At 36.1% G+C, this 17626-nt stretch overlaps 1 protein-coding gene across 1 annotated transcript in view; it reads right to left on the reverse strand.

Annotated features, from left to right (window-relative positions):
- The window catches only part of ipo11 (importin 11), a 147587-nt gene that overhangs the window by 16803 nt on the left and 113158 nt on the right, over nucleotides 1–17626 (reverse strand). Inside the window, exon 29 of the mRNA XM_028458673.1 lies at nucleotides 17165–17249. Coding sequence (XP_028314474.1) covers nucleotides 17165–17249 — 85 coding nt within the window. The remainder of the gene's footprint in view (nucleotides 1–17164; nucleotides 17250–17626) is intronic.

Here is a 17626-nt window from a genome sequence, read left to right on the forward strand (position 1 = left end):
TGTGTGTGTGTGTGTGTGTGTGTGTGTGTGTTTCTTTTTACAGTTTTCTGTGTTCTTGTCATTTTGTGTGTTTTTGGAGTCATTTTGTATGTTTTTATTGCTGTTATGTGTGTTTTTGAAGTCATATGTGTGTTTTTGTTGGTTTTTAGTATGTTTTTGTAGTAGTTTTGTATGTTCTTATTAAAATTTTGTGTGTTTTTCGAGTTTTTTGTTTGGGTCAATTTGTGTGTTATTATGTGCATTTTTTTGTTGGTGTTTTGTGCATTTTTAGGGACATTTTGCATGTTTTTGTTTAGTGTGTTCTTGTTTTGTGTGTTTTTGTAGTTTTTTAGTGTGTTCTTGTCATTTGGTATTTTAATTTTTGTTTTTTTTAGGTCAATTTGTGTATTTTTGTTGTTTGTGTGTGTGTGTGTGTGTGTGTGTGTGTTTCTTTTTACAGTTTTCTGTGTTCTTGTCATTTTGTGTGTTTTTGCTGGTGTGTGTTTTTGGAGTTATTTTGTTTGGGACCATTTTTGTGTTATCTTGTGCATTTATTTTGTCCATGTTTTGTGCATTTTTAGGGACATTTTGCACGTTTTTGTTTAGTGTGTTCTTGTTGTCATTTTGTATATTTTTTCATATATTAAGTCATTTTGTGCAGTTTCTTCAGGGGCACAGTAGTATGCTATTGTAAACCAAGGGCCACATGTGGCTCTAAATCAAAACCAAATCCATAAATTAAGGATCCATAAAAACTAAATCCATGAAAGCAGGAAATAAACTCCCCACTCATCACGTTGAAACATCCAAAAGCTTTACAAGCATTTTGTGCACTTTTTAAAAGCCGTAAAATTTATGTCATTTTAACCAATTCTGTTTCCAAAAAAAAGGGCTGGAGATAAAACAGAAAAAACATACAGTAGCTGTGCAGGGAGGAAGTGTGGAAACGTATAAATGACTGAATTTCATTGATTACGCTCTTGTCATGCAATTTGACGGCAGCAAATATGTAAAAGAACACAAGTCTTATCTTTAAAATACAGTCGACAGGCAACGCAAATCAAACATTCAGGGCAGCATATCAGATTGTTCTTTACAGCTCGTTTTTCACTGCAAAACATCAAACAGCCACGACAGCAGTGGATTGTTTGTTTGCATGTATTTCAGTATTTATAGAAGCACATGAGTGTAGCAAAGGACATTATGCAAGAGTGTGAAAGTCTGTGTGTGTGTGTGTGTGTGTGTGTCTTTATGTGATGGAGCTGCAGAGGATCAACAGGAATGGGTGTGTGAGCCTAATCCAGTTACCTCAGGCCTTCCGTGACTCTGACTTCAGAAAATATCAGCGCTCGCCTCCACACACGCACACAGTCATTGTTTTGTGTGTTTTACTTTTTTTTTAAAATTGTTTATTTTTGCTGTCATTTTGTGCATTTGTAGAGTAATGTGTATTTTTGTTGCCGTTTTGTGTGATTTAAGAATCATTTTGTGTGTTTTGGAGTCAATTTGCAATTTTTTCTCTTTCTACATTTTTGTGTTTTTTAAGGTATTTTGTGTGTTTTTTGTGAGTCATTTTGTCTGTTTCTGGAGTCATTCTGTGTATTTTTGTAGTCATTTGTGTAATTATGTTGTCGTTTTGTATATTTCCCCTTTTTTCTTATGTTTTTTGTCATTGTTTTGTGTGTTTTAAAATAATTTAGTGTATTTTTGCTGTCATTTTGTGCATTTTTGGTGGAATGTGTCTTTTTGTTGTCATTTTGCGTGATATAAGAGTCATTTAGTGAAAACTTTTCTCTCTAAATTTGTGCTTTTGGAGTCGATTTTTGTGTTTTTGAAGGTATTTTGTGTGTTTTAGGAGTCATTCAGTCTGTTTCCGGAGTCATTCTGTGTATTTTTGCTGTCATTTGGAATATTTTTTTAATATACTTTGTGTGTTTTTGGAGTAAATGTATGCATTTCTCTTTCATTTTGTGTGTTTTTGGTGAACATGCATCATCGAGGACGAGACATGCTTGCTTTTTCAAATTCTTAATATTTATGACTCTTTTCGGTAGCAAATCCAAACCTTTATCTTTTGGTGACATGATTTCATACCCAGAGGAAACTGAAAATCCACCCACCACTAGTTTAATGTAAAAAAGAGAAAGCCTCCTTAAATATGATGACTCATACATGGAGGACACAGTAAAATACTGACAAAAAACAGCCAAGCATAAAAAACAGCAACTTGTAATGGAAGGTTAACCTGGTAATATTAATATATTTAAGTGTGTGTTTGTAAACAAGGCAACAAATCAAAAGCCTTCATTTTTGTGCAGGAAGGTGTTTTTCACTCTGTGTCAACTGCTCCACCTTTAACGCGCTGCTTTTACATTTCTGAAATGTATGATGTTATGTTTATTTACAAAAAAAAAAAAACATGATTTCATTTGTGGCAATTATTTGAATACAGCATAAGATAAAAAATAATTAGAAAAAACTCTCAAATTTAATCAAATATTTGTGTTAAAAACTAAAATGTGTCAGACAAATGCAAAAATGCTTGTTTTTTATGTTAATTGTTGATACAAAATGCAATTAGTGATGCAAATAATATCTTTATTGTTGAATAATTTTGTGTGTTTTTGGAATCACTGTATTTGTATCGTTGTTTTCATATATCTTCCAGTTATTTGTGTGTATGTACGTTGAGTATTTTTCTATTTTCTGAATCATTTTGTTTAATTTTGTCAATTTCTCTGTTATTTTTGTGCATCTTTAGTTGTCTTGTTTATTTTAGTTAATTTTGTGCATTTAACATTATTATTTACCATTTGTGTATTATTCTGCATGCTTTCTTCTGTTGAGTCAATTTGTGCATTTACCTGAAGTATCACATGAATTAAACTGACTTCAGAGATTCAGATGCATTTGTGCACACACACACACGCGCGCGCGCGCGCGCACACACACACAGAGGTTGCGAGAAACTAAGCATATTTTTGAACAATTTGATCCTATTTTTGCTTATTTTTACTTAATTTCAGCAACTACACCAAACCCTCCATTCATATATTGGTATGTACCAATGATTCGGTAGCACCAACTGTCGTAAAATTTGACTCGCAAATAAATGAGAAATTAACTTTTGTTTTTTTTTTTCTTTTGGGGCCCCCAACTGAAAATCGAGCTCTGAGCGTCGATGCGTACTCGTATACACAACAACAACAACAACAACAACAAAGTGAGGGCGTTTTGAGTCCGGGGTAAGGGAAAAAAACAGACCGAAATAATCAAAATCACTACAAAAACGCAAGATGACTAAAAAAAATAGCAGAAAAATACATAAAAACAACAACAAAAACACAAAAAATAAAAAACATTGAGAAAAATTGTTTGTTGGACAGGCAATTTTTGTAAAAATTGGCAACCGTGGCTCAGTGGTAGAGTGGATCCTCTAGTAACCAAAGGGTTAGGGGTTCAAATCCCGTTCTTTCCGAGTCATTGTCGTTGTGTCCTTGGGCAAGGCACTTTACCCACATTGCCTTGTATGAATGGGCATGAGTTATGAATGAATGTTGTTGGTGGTCAGAGGGGCCGTAGGTGCGAAATGGCAGCCACGCTTCTGTTCAGGGCAGCTGTGGCAACATTGTAGCTTACCACCACCGGTATGACTATGTGAGTGACTGGTGTGAATGAATAATCGTTTCTGGAACACGCTTTGAGTCGCCTCGAAAAAAGGATTATATAAATCCAAGTCATTATTATTAAAAATTTACATTCCAATTTATACATTTAAAAAAAACAAACAAACGAATGTTCCCATTTATTTTGAAATGTGAGACTAATTACAATCATGAAATCATACTCATTGTGTTAAAATGTAAGACTTTATTTAGGACATTTTAATGACAATTAAGGCCTTATTTTTAGTTTCATGAGTTTAATGCCTTTTAAGACTTTTTAAAGAGAACTCTGGATAGAGGAAGTTAGAACGTAAAGTATAAAGAGTTAATACACCACATGCAGACAACTGCATTCTTTGTGGTTGTGATTTGAGATCAATTGCAGTAATTGTGTCACCAAACGAAGCTGCACAAATGATAATACTCAGATTATTACTGCAGGGGAAAAACACAAGAGCTTGGGTTTGGTAAAGGCACTCGTTGGACACAAGTACTGGGCTTAGTGCAAAAATGAATTATCAAAAATGCTGCTAAGGACGATAACTAACATTTTTTAAACTGTACCTGTATTTCATCCACTGCTGATGTCAGTGTGAGCCCAAAAAAACTCAGCCAGAGTCACATTTCTCATGATTTCACGGATTGAAAGGCTGTTGCTTTTTGGCTTCCAGAAAGAAAAATGAATGGGGTCGGAACGAAATCGGAGAGACCAAATGTCACGGTGAACACGATAGAAAAATCTAAACAAAAATGGAGTCAAACCAATCACTGCCCTCCTTTTCTGGCAAAGAAACACAAGAAATCCCAGTAAGAATGAAGAGAAACTTTTCTGCCTCTGTGCCATCTTTACAAGACTCCAAATCCCACAATGCACAGCGTGAAACTTTTCAAAACTTCAAGTCACATGACTATTTGACAACATACCAAATGTTTATGGTGGAGTCAAAAACAAGCAGCGAAATCAATTCTCCCTTTTTTGGGAAGAAATGCCTTTGATTTAATTATCTATTTGTCTTTATTGAGTTATAAAATAATGTTGTTGAAATAATTTTGTGTTTTTTTGGAGTAATTTTGTATTTTCTTTTCCTCTGTGTGTGTTTTTGTTCTCTTGTAAGTTTTTATAGTGCCTTAGTCTGTTTTAGGAGTTTTTCTGTGTATATTTGCTGTCATTATGTGTTTTTTGAGTAATTTATGTGTATTTTAGTGTCGTTTTGTTTATATTTAATATATTTGTGTGTTTTTGTAGTAAATGTATGTATTTGTATTTTATATTTTGTATTTTGGAGAATTGGCGCTCGCCTCCACACACGCTTTGTATATTTCCCCTTATTTTCAATGTGTTTGTCATAATTGTGTGCTAATTTTGTGCATTTTTGGTCACATTTTGTGTGAATTAATTAATTAATTTGTGTGTAATTGTTTTCACTAAATTTGTGTGTTTTTGGAGTCGTTTTGTAATTTTCTCTCTAAATTTCTTGATTTGATTTGTGCATTTTTGGAGTAATGTCAACAACAAGTGAATTCTTCTGTTTTTGGGATTAAATGCCTTTGATTTACTGATCTGTGAGGCCTTCACTGTGTTATAAAATAATGTTAGTAATCATCCCCAACAGCTTTAATTTATTTTAATTACCAATAGAAAAAGGAGCACAGTTATTTTAACAGTGTGGCTTTTTTTTTTGGACACAAGCTTTTTCCATTGTAAGGTTTTTTTTATCTGATAGCTAAAACAATAGAGCAGGGATGAGCAACTCTGATCACTATGAGGGCCACAAAGATGTGATGCGTCTGATCTAAAGGACTCAATATAGTAATGCAGAGAACAATAATGGGTTTAGTTTTCTTTGTTATTTTGCACATTTTTCTCTTATTTTGGGTTTGTTTTGTATATTATTGGAGTCATTATATGCATTTGTTTAGTCATTTTGCACATTTTTTGAGTCATTTTGTGTATTTCTGGTGTCGCTTTCTGTGTTTTTTTGTCATTCTGCGTTTTGTTTGTTGTTGGTTTGTAATTTTCTGCATTTTTGGAGTCATTTTTGTTCTCAATTTGTTTATTTTTCTGTTATTTTTGTAGCTGTCTTCTGAGTTATGAAATACATGTGTTGCCCTGTTGTGCAGTTTTTTTTAATTTCCGGTGTGTTTTTTTTTAAATAATTTTGTGTATTTTTGCTGGTTTTGATTTAAAAAAAAAAAAGTTTTTATTGTCATTTTGTGCATTTGGGGACCGCACACAATCAAACCCAGGGCCACATGTGGCCCCCAGGCCGCCAGTTGCTCATGTCTCCAATAGTGTCAGGGCCTACCAAACATTAAAAAATAAAGAAATAAAATAAACATACAGTATTTCACCATGAATGCAAAATAGTTTAACATCAACATTTATTCTGACAGAATCTGAGGTTAAATCATTCCTATATTAATCTTCTAACTGTAAAAAAAGCTGAAAAAACTGAGTTTACTCGCCAAGACGAGCTGTTAATGTAATGATTTGGCTCAGCTAGTGGATGGAACTCTTCTGCTGCCAAGGGAATGAGCAACATGCTGGGTCAAAACGGAAAGCACAACTTCCTGTCTGGGATCTGTGGTGCCATTTGGCAGCCGTCGAAGGACCCATTTCTGAATTCACTGGCAGAAGGACACTGTCAGCAACTTTTAGATTTAGAATCAAGGAAACCTGATCAACCTTTTTAGTCCCTTCGCAGTGTTATCAAATCACGTGTGCCCCCCTTTGTATCAAAAGTACACACGCTACAATTTCACATGCCATTTCATTTGTGTTAGTGAGCTCTCCTAAACTACTTCCTGTGTCTTAAGGATTAATCCATAAATTCAAAATAATAGTGCATTAAAATAAATAAAATACCTGTACAACTATCATGTGATTACTCAGTATGGTTTAGAAGGTTTCATCAGGTGAATTCTAGGGATTTTTTAGACAGGTTGGGCTATGACATGAGTTTTAAACTCCAGGTAATAATGGTATGCTTTAATTTCAAATTCTAAAACAAAAAGCCAAATTGAGAATGCAAAGCTGCTCTTGAAGCTGATATCCAGAGTTTTTGAAAAATCTATGTTTATGTATCATTCTTTTGAAATACGGAAAAAATACATAGCTAGTCTTTTACTATGGTCTACTGATGGTGGTCATTCATATACATTATTGTATATACTGTAAGTCCCGTCTTCTTCCTATAGATCCTTATACAAATGCAAGAAAGCGCCGACTTTGCCCAGCCAATAGGCTTCGACTTCCTGGAGCGGGCGTCTGTCAATCAAAGTGAATGCGCATGCACCGTCACAACATCAAACAGGAATCACTGAGCAGCATAACGTCATGGAGGAGCGCTCCAAAACTCCACTTACCCATTTCACAATTGCCATCGTATAAAGCTTCTACTAAAAAAGAACAGAAAAGTCCAGGACAAAGCTTGTGGGTAGACGTCTTCATGACCGCAACAGAATTTCAAAGGGGGAGGGACTTGCTGCTTTTCAAAGGATTCCGAACAGACCAGGATTTGGTTACATTTCTCATGTACATGTAATAAACATGTTTTAATCAAAAGTTATGGAACTCTAACAATAAATGTGTAGTTTTTGTAGTTATGCGACTTTGTTATGTTTTGCAATGCACATGTACAAATGTAGAGGCGTGTCTTCTGGTAGATTGGCAGAAACAGGGGAGGAAGTAGAGCTGTTGAGGGCGGGACATCGAGATGTTCTCTCAGAAACTCCGGATAGCAGCTTTAAGGTTTCAGGGTGCATTCACACCGATGGACCCTAGAGCGGTTCAATGATCGAGTATAAGTTTGCTCTTATAGTCCTCTTCATATGGTCGGTGTGAACACGGAAACAAAGTCTAAAGCGGATCCAGATCTAGAGCGATTAGGAGCGCCATGAACACAAACGCTCTCGGAGCGGATCAAACACAGGAAGTATCATTGATGACGTACAGTGCATAGATATGTTGTTGGTGATCAGTAGAATTAGGGATGGCACAAACCAGGGCTTTAAAACCACCAAAAGCACACCAACTTTTTGCTGCTTCATTGTTGAATGTTGTGAAAGAACAAACGGAGAAGGAAGACGTTTGTCAGCACTCTACAGCGCTGGCTTTGACCCATAGATGAGAACCTCTTCTTCAGGTTTCACTTTCTGTACCTACTCAACTGAATAGCTGATGGAACTGCACTCGAGGCAGTTTGGAGCGGATCAGAAGTTGTTCTCTGAACGCAAATCGAGCCAAACCAAGGTGATAAAATGATCACCTGTCCTCTGCCCATTCAGACCCAGTCCACCACTAAACCAGTGGGAATGCACCCACACTTTCCAAGTCTGCAAAACTTCTGACTAGATGACTCAACACATCTTGTGCCACTGACAATGTAATTCCGGCTGTGAAATATAAAGCACGTTTGTTTTTCACTCCCTGCTTTACACAAACTATAGCAGATATATTGTGATATCAGGAGTACACATTTATACTCTCTCATACACAATACCATTCCATTGAGAGTGCACAATGGTTATTGTATAGCAGCATCACAAATGACTTGTCCAATTAAGTGAAACAGAAAAAAACAGCACAACTTATGCACACAAAAACAAAACAAAATGTGTGATTACATTTTACTTTTTATACTTAAGTTTTTACTAGCAAAGCAGCTCAAAGTGCAGATTTATTATTAATGGCCAAACAAAGAGCAATAAAGAAAAAAAAAAAGAGTCAAGGCTACAACTGAACATTACGGAATGGTCGAGGGGAAAAAGACAACAAATAAAAATACATAAAAATGTGTTTGACTTTAGGGAGGATAAACCCGATGAATTACAACACTAACCGCTCTGTCAATAGATGTTAATGCAGCTGCTGATTAAATTAGTCAAAAGTCTTGGGGAAAGATCAATAAGAATGTTCGTCTAACAAACCTAAATGATTAGCACAAGAGCTTTTTCTAAACCTCATTCCTCTACAGCAGCACTAAAAAGGCCTTCACAGACTAATACAAGCTTTCCACCATTAATCAGGAAGTATTAAAATTAATTTACCAACAGCCAAAAAACATTTTTCTTAATATTCTATCAAACCAATTAGCTACAGAGCTAACAGGTGAAACGACCGAACTCTTCTGGCTTGATTAAGTGATCAGAGAAGCTGTAAATTAAACAAAAGCCTGACAAAGAGCAAAAGAGGGAAATCATTTTATATATGTTCGTGGAACGTGACTCACGGTTTGATTTCATGGCATTTGTCTTCATTTAAGTTGCCATGAAACGCCTTCGTCACTAAGGAAACGTCCATGATTAATTCTTCCGACCCATTACCAGGACCAGCTTTTATGAGTCAGTGAATCAGATGGAAAAATATTACAAAATAAGTTACAACCTACAACGCTTTGATGTTTTCAATTCACAGCAGATTTACAACACAAATATGATATATGCAATCATAGTGCAACTACAGTAAACTGACTGTCTCACCTTTTATTTACTTGATTGAAAAGAACTAAAATTACACATTTATTTAGCAAAAGTTTTTATCCAAAGCGTACAACACGAGCAGTTATAAGGTCAAAGGACTTCCCTCAACATCCCACAGTGATGGACCGGGTTGGATTCAAACCGATGACCCTCCGATCACCCACTGCACCCAGGACAGGCCCACCCGGGTGCTGTTCATCCAATAACCAGCATAAGCAAAGCTTTGAGCGAAAGCTTTTCAGCCAATCAGCTGCTTGCACCCACATGTGGACTCTTAAGCCCGCCCACAGGCTGTATCGTCACCAGGAAGTCACTGTCCTCGTGTTGCGTTCAATGCAACTCAGAAGTCTGGGTTTAATTGACTGGGGGTCGTCACCTGGAGTCGGAGCTCCAACACCAGGGGAGCCCAACCTTTTTCGGCTTGCGAGCTACGTCTACCATAGACAGCTCTTCGCGATCTACTATGTTTGAGGGTTATATTACAATGATTAAATATTTGTATATTAAAATACAATAATATGGAAGCAGCGACAATTGAGTTAGATTAAAACCTATTTAAAAATATAAATACAATCAATAACAATTCAATAATTGATGAACTACGGCCTGGCCCGCAGAACGTCTCCGTGCCGAATAGCACGTACCAATTTCCCGAGAATTCAGTCAAATGACTCGGTTCCACCAAGTCAAACAAATGAAATTGTGCGACAAAAAATGGTAATCTAGATCAAAAAGGTTTCAGAGAGGCTCTTAACATTCGCTCATAGAATATCCATGTCAAATTACAGCCCGAGCATTAATAGAGGAGTAGTCATTTGAAAGATGTGGCCCCCGGGGGCCCCCGTGGCACATACAGAGTAATGGGTAGTAATGTGTCAATGATTCAGTACCACCAACTGTCACAATATTTGACTCACAAAGAAATGAGAAAACGACTTTAATGGAAATTGGTGAAAAAAGGGGGATGGCCCCTCGGGCCCAAAATCAAATTGTGCGAGGCATAAATATAATCTATGTTCAATTACGTTTGAAACGAAATATCACACGACTATGTTCCCATAAATTTGGAAATTAACGGAAATGGGGAGTGGGCCTCCGGGCCCCAAATCAAAAATTGGGCTCCAACCCAAATCTTGTGAGTTCTCTGAGAGGCTGATGTTGACAACTCACAAAAAGCCAAACGAGGAAACGGAGGATTTGACAGACCCATGATGGGGACGGACTATTAAGTTTTGCGGCCCATGAGCGCGATTGACACAAAATGCCTCCGCGATCAACAGGTAGATCGCGATCGTTGCATTGGGTACCACTGTCTTACAAGTCGGACTTTCTCTAGCGTCGTTCATCTGCCGTCCTAGAACAACAAAGCATTTTAATGCTAAAAACTAAATAATATACAATATCTAATATGTTCACAGATCACTAACCGCTATTGTGGAACACAGTATTACAGGCTTTATTCATGTTACTTCCTTTATTTTGTTAATTAGCTGTTTTTATGACTTTAAAATGTTTGTTTGTCTGACACCCCTGACCTTGGACGTATGTTAGACTAGATCAGGGGTCCCCAACATGGTGCCCACGGGCACCAGGTAGCCCACATGGACCATGTAAGGGGACCCTCAGGAGCTCTAGTCACCAATGAGCTCCATCTAAAATCTGATTTACTTTCTATAATTCAAAATCACAATGATAAATACACATGAGTAATGTACTGTACAGTAGTTAGTACTTAGTCTAATATCTAATAATAATCTAATAATGTTTCATTTCACTGTGACAAATATTTTTAAGTGTTGCAAATCTGGTGTATGTCAGTGTTACGTTATATATAATATACAGTATATAAGATGATGTATCTTTAAAAATACAGGGGGGATTTTCTATAAAATGTAATGAAAATGAAACAACTGCATTAATTGTGAGAAATAAAGTGTTTCAAGTTGAAACCTCAACATTTCCAACCTTCTTAAGTTCCTGCTAGCCTTCATTATTATCTGACCCTCTGTTTAAAGTGAAACTGTGAAAATGTAGAATTAAAGAAGTGTTTTTCTAACTGGTAGCCCTTCAGACTATACAGTACCTATGAAGCAGCTCACACTTTCAGAAAGGTTGGCGACTCCTAGATTATGGGAAAAGAACCGTATTTGTGTATATCAATGCACTGACACACTGAGTATCATTTACCCTTAAAACCTGAAAGCAATTACTTACCTTTTAAAGCCCTTCAAAGCTTATTTTTATTCAACAGAAGCCCAAGATCTATTGTAAGACTTTAGGAAAACTGAATCTTCATTAAGCCACAGTCGTCTAAAGTAATTGTCATTTAGTTTTGATTGCTCAGAAAATCTCTTTTTGACATCCATTACGGCAGAATCTTGACAGCGGCTGAGGAGTGCATTACATAACATAATAATCAGCATCTGATAGCCTGCTTCTCTAAAAGGTACTTCACCCTGTAAACTTTAATTTTGCTGACGATAATTACTGAGTTCCACCAGAACCAACTTCCTCCCTCGCAGACGAATGACAGCGACGCCATGAAGTGACACAGACAGAAGAACATTTTGATCTCACGATGCCTTAAAGGCAGCACAAAAGACACAATCTCTATCTTCTGCTGCAAAATAACATTGTCTGAGAAGTCTGTTATTCAACAAAACCAAATTATGCTGACACTGATGGTCTTGCTTGAGAAACGGAGCAATAATAAAGCAAGAATTGCTCGTCTTCATTAATAATGCTTTGTGTTGCCAGCAGTGAATTGATAACGCACCCAAACTCATTTCCTTTAAATATAAACCCTCGTCAGACCTTTTCAAGCAGGATGATTAAAGAAGAAAATAATTGACGAAGCATTTTGCATCTTAATTATAAAGATTGAAGTCTGATCAGTTACTCAGTTTTACATACAAAATAGTAAAAAGCTGGAGCAAAAAAAGCTACTTTTCCTTTGATTTATTCACCATTAAAAAATGTTCTAAATAAAACTTGTAAAAATTTATACAAAGTCTCTGTTCCTGGTTTGAGCTGTAATTTACATTTTAGTAGCACAAACGGCACAGACGTAAAATATACTGTTAAAAATAATGTATGTATTTGATCATTTATTCATTTTTTTATTTATTTAAATGTGTGAACTATATTTTCTTATTTAATATTGTGGAGAAAAAAAATCTATAAAACTACCAAGAGCAATTAAAAAATCGACTTATTGGGCCTAATGGCATGGATCAAAAAAGGTCATTAGATACGCATTGTGCTCATTTTTAATCTCATGCTGAGAGAAGCCTACTTATACTAAATGGTTTAAAATAGAGACCAAAAAAGTATGATTTTTCTTATAGAAAAAAAGTAGAAAAAATATATAACTAAATAAATGGTTTAAAAGACACACACATTTTTTGTCTTTTAGCTCAATGAGCATCATCTGCCTCATCGTTCATCATTGTTAGTTTAATCATTTGTTCTAAAATGCCTGTTAAAGACGGGGCATGCTTTACTGATTTTATTGTTGCTTTTTATACTCTATTTAAACTTTATTATATTACCAATTAATTCTACAAATGTTGTATATGTGACTCGCCTTGAGAAAACCTGGAACAAGTTGGTATGAGATAAACCGAGAAAAGGGACAAAAACCTTGGTTTTCTGAGGAAATAGTGATTTTCGTGGTGGTTGTGCAGCTTTTGCTAAATATGTCAGTTGAAGTAATAAATTAAGTACTCCCTGCTTCAAATAATCGTATCAGTGGTTTTAAAACAACTTTTTTTAGTGCAGAGGTGTGGATTTACACAGCTGATCAACAAACTAATGAGTCAGACAAACGCTGCTTGAGGAGTGTGTGTTTAACGCAGCAGCGTAAACCATGACGTCAGCTGTAACGCTGAACGATTAATTGCATTTGCGATATTATCGCGATATCATAAAATGCAATTTTCTAATTGCAAAGACTGAGATTTTTTATTTTTTTTTCTTGTCCTGTTAAGTTCAGAGAGTGTTTAAGAAGTGCTGTCCACATGTTTACATGTTTCATGAAACGTGAGGTTAATTAGAAACTGTATGTTGAAGAGGTAAAGCCACAGATTTCTTTGCTTTATTGTTGCAATCTGTGCTTTAAAATGTATATTTTATATTTATTTAAAGTTTAAATAAATCTGATTGTGTATATTATGAAACAGAGTGATTCATTGCTTGTGTTCATTGAAAAATACATGACAAGAAGCCCTTGAAAAAATAATCGCACATTAAATCGCAATATTGAGGAAAAATCAGAATCAGAAATAAGCAATTTTAGCTGCAATTTATTGCATCGTAATGACAACACGTCATCATCTGATAAAGGTGTTACAAGTGGCTCCTAAAAGTGAAACAGTTTCTGAACGCTCGCACTGAAAGGAAAGATATTAATTGCATTAAAACGGTTCAAATAGCTATTCACAACTATTGCTGGGAGGGTTCGTTTAATGCAAAGTAATTCAAAGACAAAAACTTCAGGTGTTTCCTCCCTTGCTCACTTTAAAGAGTGACGACATTAACAGCCATAAACTACTTCAAATGTGGATTTCTGTGTGTGTCACACCATTGGAAAGCTTTTCAGAATCTGAAAATAACTTAAAAACGCCCCCTGGACGACTTCTTCCTGCTTTCCTCAGGGAGCGTCACATTGGTGTTTAATCTTAATTTTGCATTGCAAACGTTTCTCCTTTTATCACGTTAAGCATATTAAGCTACCTCGTATAAAAAATGTGCTACACAAGTACATTTGTCCTGTCATTTGTAATCATCAGTTCAGTGAGGTTTGTCACGTAAACAAACACAGAATTAATAGTATATGCTATTGTTTATTACCCAAAGGTTAATAAGCTAGCCTCACTCTAAATTCCACAGTGATTTATTACCAGCCTAGTATGTGCATGTGTTCTGTTCATGTTCAATACTGAAAAAACAAAGCTTAAGTGGGTGTGTGACGTCCCTCAGCAGCACAAAATACAAAGCCCCAGTTATTAGAATCTAGTGGAGAGTCTTTGATCTTTGATGTTTTCCATCCTTTTACTTGTTGTTTGATGGTGCTGACATTGGAGATGAAGCACAACAATCAAACGATGCATTGTTTACAGAGAACGGGAACAAAATCAGTTAGCCTCGTCTGGTCAGGACCTACACAACACAAAACAAACTCATCCCTGTTGTAATCAAAACTATTTATGTTACAAAAGACACGAGAAGAAAAAACAAAAAAGTCTAAACAAAAAAAAGCAGCTGATTTCCTCCCAATGAATATCAACGACTAGATCTACATTCACAACTATCTATGTAGAACAACAGTGCAAGATATATTTGATTTATAATTTAGACACTAATACAACCTCCAATTATCAATATTCAGAGGTGATTATTGGGAAAAATTCACAACCCTCAGGATAATCTTATAAAATAATCCTTCAACCTTTATCAGTTATCTTTATTGACACATTAGGCCTACATTATGTCTTTTCCTGATAAAACAAAGGTCTTATAATTATACAAATGTCACTTTTTAATGGTTTTCAAATAGTAATATGCATCTCCATAGCCCCATTATGATGCTCCAAATGTCAAAATGTATGACTCCTCCATCCCTTGTTTGCTTCACATTTGGTGAAATGTTTGCTCAGACAGGAGAGTTTGAGTCTGTTCCGTTTATGATGTCATAAGAGGAATAGCCCCTCCCACACGGAGGTGAGCTCCTCCCTCTCTATTTACTTTGCAGGTGAACAGTCAAATCAATTTGTGTCTTTTATTGCATAAGCCTAACTGGCATGATAAGCTACTAGCTGTTGAAATGTGAGTATAGAATTAGCACAAAAGCTAATACTGCTGCTAACGTGTCCATTAACACACAAGAGCAAATAATATCAGGAGACATTCAGCATAAGATGTGTGAACACTCCTCTCCTTGAGCTGGACGCAAAGTGGGTGTGGTCAGAGACAGCTCATTTGCATACCAGGAAGTACAATCAGAAACAGCCTGCTCTGAGGGGAGCTCATGAGAGTGACTATTTAACACAGGAACGCGACTTTAGCGACAATAGTTGCTTAAATTGCCCGCGATGAGTCGCTTGAACATAATTGCGTTTTTTGTTTGCTTCATCTACCTCAGCAACGTGACGACTGGGGGAGGGACATGGGGAGAAACTCGTTGCTGATTGGATTTCGCGACACGGCAACACTCAAAGTCGCTTGAAAAGTTAAAAACGTTCAACTTTGAGCAGCTTTCAGCGACTCAGATCGGGCGATTAAGTTAAGCTTGAAAGGAGGTCGCTTCATGTCGCCTTATTTACATTGATTTTCAATGTAATCTAGTCACCAAAGTCTCAGTTCGATGTGACTGCACCATTAGACCGCTGAAATTCGGGAAGATGGGTGAAGATGTTTTTTTGGGGCTCCTGAGACCAAGGTGAAATGGTATAAAACACAGTATAATATGGGATCTTTAATATATACATGCTCACTAAGGTAAACAGAAGGAAAACTATGTTTAAAAAACAAATGTAACCTCTCTTCTTATCGATAAATCATCTGCCTAATCTGTCTCATATAGGCCAACCTGTCTCCTCCACTTTAATGCACATCTCTAAGCACACAAAGAAAAGCATGACTTTTAGCTTCCATATCCTTTTTGTTCCTCCCCAGAGCAAAATGTCAGGGTTCTGCACTGAGGTGATAAGTGCACTGGGATACTGCCCAGTGAAAAACTCCCACACCTACAGACATGCTCATCCAAATATCCACACACGCACACGCTGCACTCACTGCAAGTAAAAAAGGAGAAATGCATCTCACTGTGTTTAAATAGATTTGAAGACGACACATGCTGTATGCATGCATACTCACTAAATGCATCAACTTTTGAGCTGTAACGTAAAATTTCCGATTACCAGAGGTGTAAAGAGTACTCCTACTCAAGTAGAAGTACTGTTACTTGATTAAAATTGTACTCAAGTACAAGTAAGTAATACATAAAATACTCAAGTACAAGTAAAATGTTTATTTTTGGTAATAAATCTTGCCACGGTTCCCTTGCATACAGTAAACAGAAGTAAAAGGATTAGACCAAATCTTGCACAACTGGAAATTAATGTTTTTTCCACAGTCATCTGTATAAAATAAAAGATGAGTGAAAATGTACAATTCTTTTTTGAATAAAATAACACCAATAAAAGATGCTTTGTCATCATGGGTTACATAGTACATATAGCGATGCTCTGAGAAAATAACCTCAATTTATTCATTGCATTACGTTAAATCTGATTGGTCGGCTATGATGCGATGCATTTGATTGTTGTGTGGTTATTTCATTTTTTGTAGTTTCACAATGTCTGTTGATCATTTAAAAACAAAAAAACAAAAATTGACTTAGTAACAATTGGGTGTAGATATGTAACAAATAACTTTACTTCTGAGTGATATAGAAATATACTCAAAAAAGTCTCGATAAAAGCAACTTAATTACAATAACGTGAGAACTGATCAGTTACTTTCACCTCTGCTAATTACTAAACCATCCTTATACTATATTGAATGCTAACGCATAAAAAAAAATAGTACTGTCAAAATTTAGTAGAAAAATGTGATTGATCGCAATTATTACAGAAAATTGTGTGATTAGTAAAAAAACAGATATACAATATACAGCATTTATTTAACCAGGATAGTCCAAATGAAATGAAGAATATAATTTTCAAGACCTGGAAGCAATTAGGTTTAAGGGACTTGCTCAAGGTCCCATAGTGATGGCCAGTAGTAGATTCAAGCTGGCAACCCTCAAGTTTCAAGCCTGCTTTCTTTAGAATTAGGCCACACCTGGCCAAAATAAAACACAAGTGCACTGTTCCCTTTGCAGAGCCTGTATTTGTGTCTAAAGATAAAGCTGTTTGGTTGTTCTGTAAAACTGAATTACTGCATGAAGTAAAACAATGTCTCATTATTTACGGAGGAACTTTAACCAAAACAACCAATAAAACTATTGAACGGAAAGGAAACATGTTTCAACTCACCAGTTTCTTCCTCTTATCCTGCTCTGTTGGAGGCTCCTCATCATCACTCAGCTTGGGCTCCTCAAAATGGCTCATCAGCATGCAGCTGCAAAAACAACAAGACTCAACTTCAACTCTTGTTTTAATAACCGCACAAAGCTGAATAGGAGGAGACGAGGTCAGAACCTGCAGTTCCACATAGACACACGCATTCTAGATTAGTTCAGAAAGAATGAAATGAGAATTCTTTCTCTGTGTTAAACTATTATTATTTCTGTGAAAAATTGCAGCAAAATTCAGGAAGTGTTTTTAATGATTTTCTTATACAATGTGTCAGGTTCTGTTTAGTTTTGTTATTTAGCCATTGTGGTCCTCTTTCAGTTAATCTGTCTGAGTCTGGCCTCCTGTGTTTAACTCTTTGTGTTTCAGGTATTTCTACTTGTGGCTCCACCCCCCAGTGATGTCTGTGTGCTTGGTTTGTGA

This window comes from Gouania willdenowi, chromosome 9, assembly GCF_900634775.1.
Source record: "Gouania willdenowi chromosome 9, fGouWil2.1, whole genome shotgun sequence".
Classification (NCBI taxonomy): Eukaryota; Metazoa; Chordata; class Actinopteri; order Blenniiformes; family Gobiesocidae; genus Gouania; species Gouania willdenowi.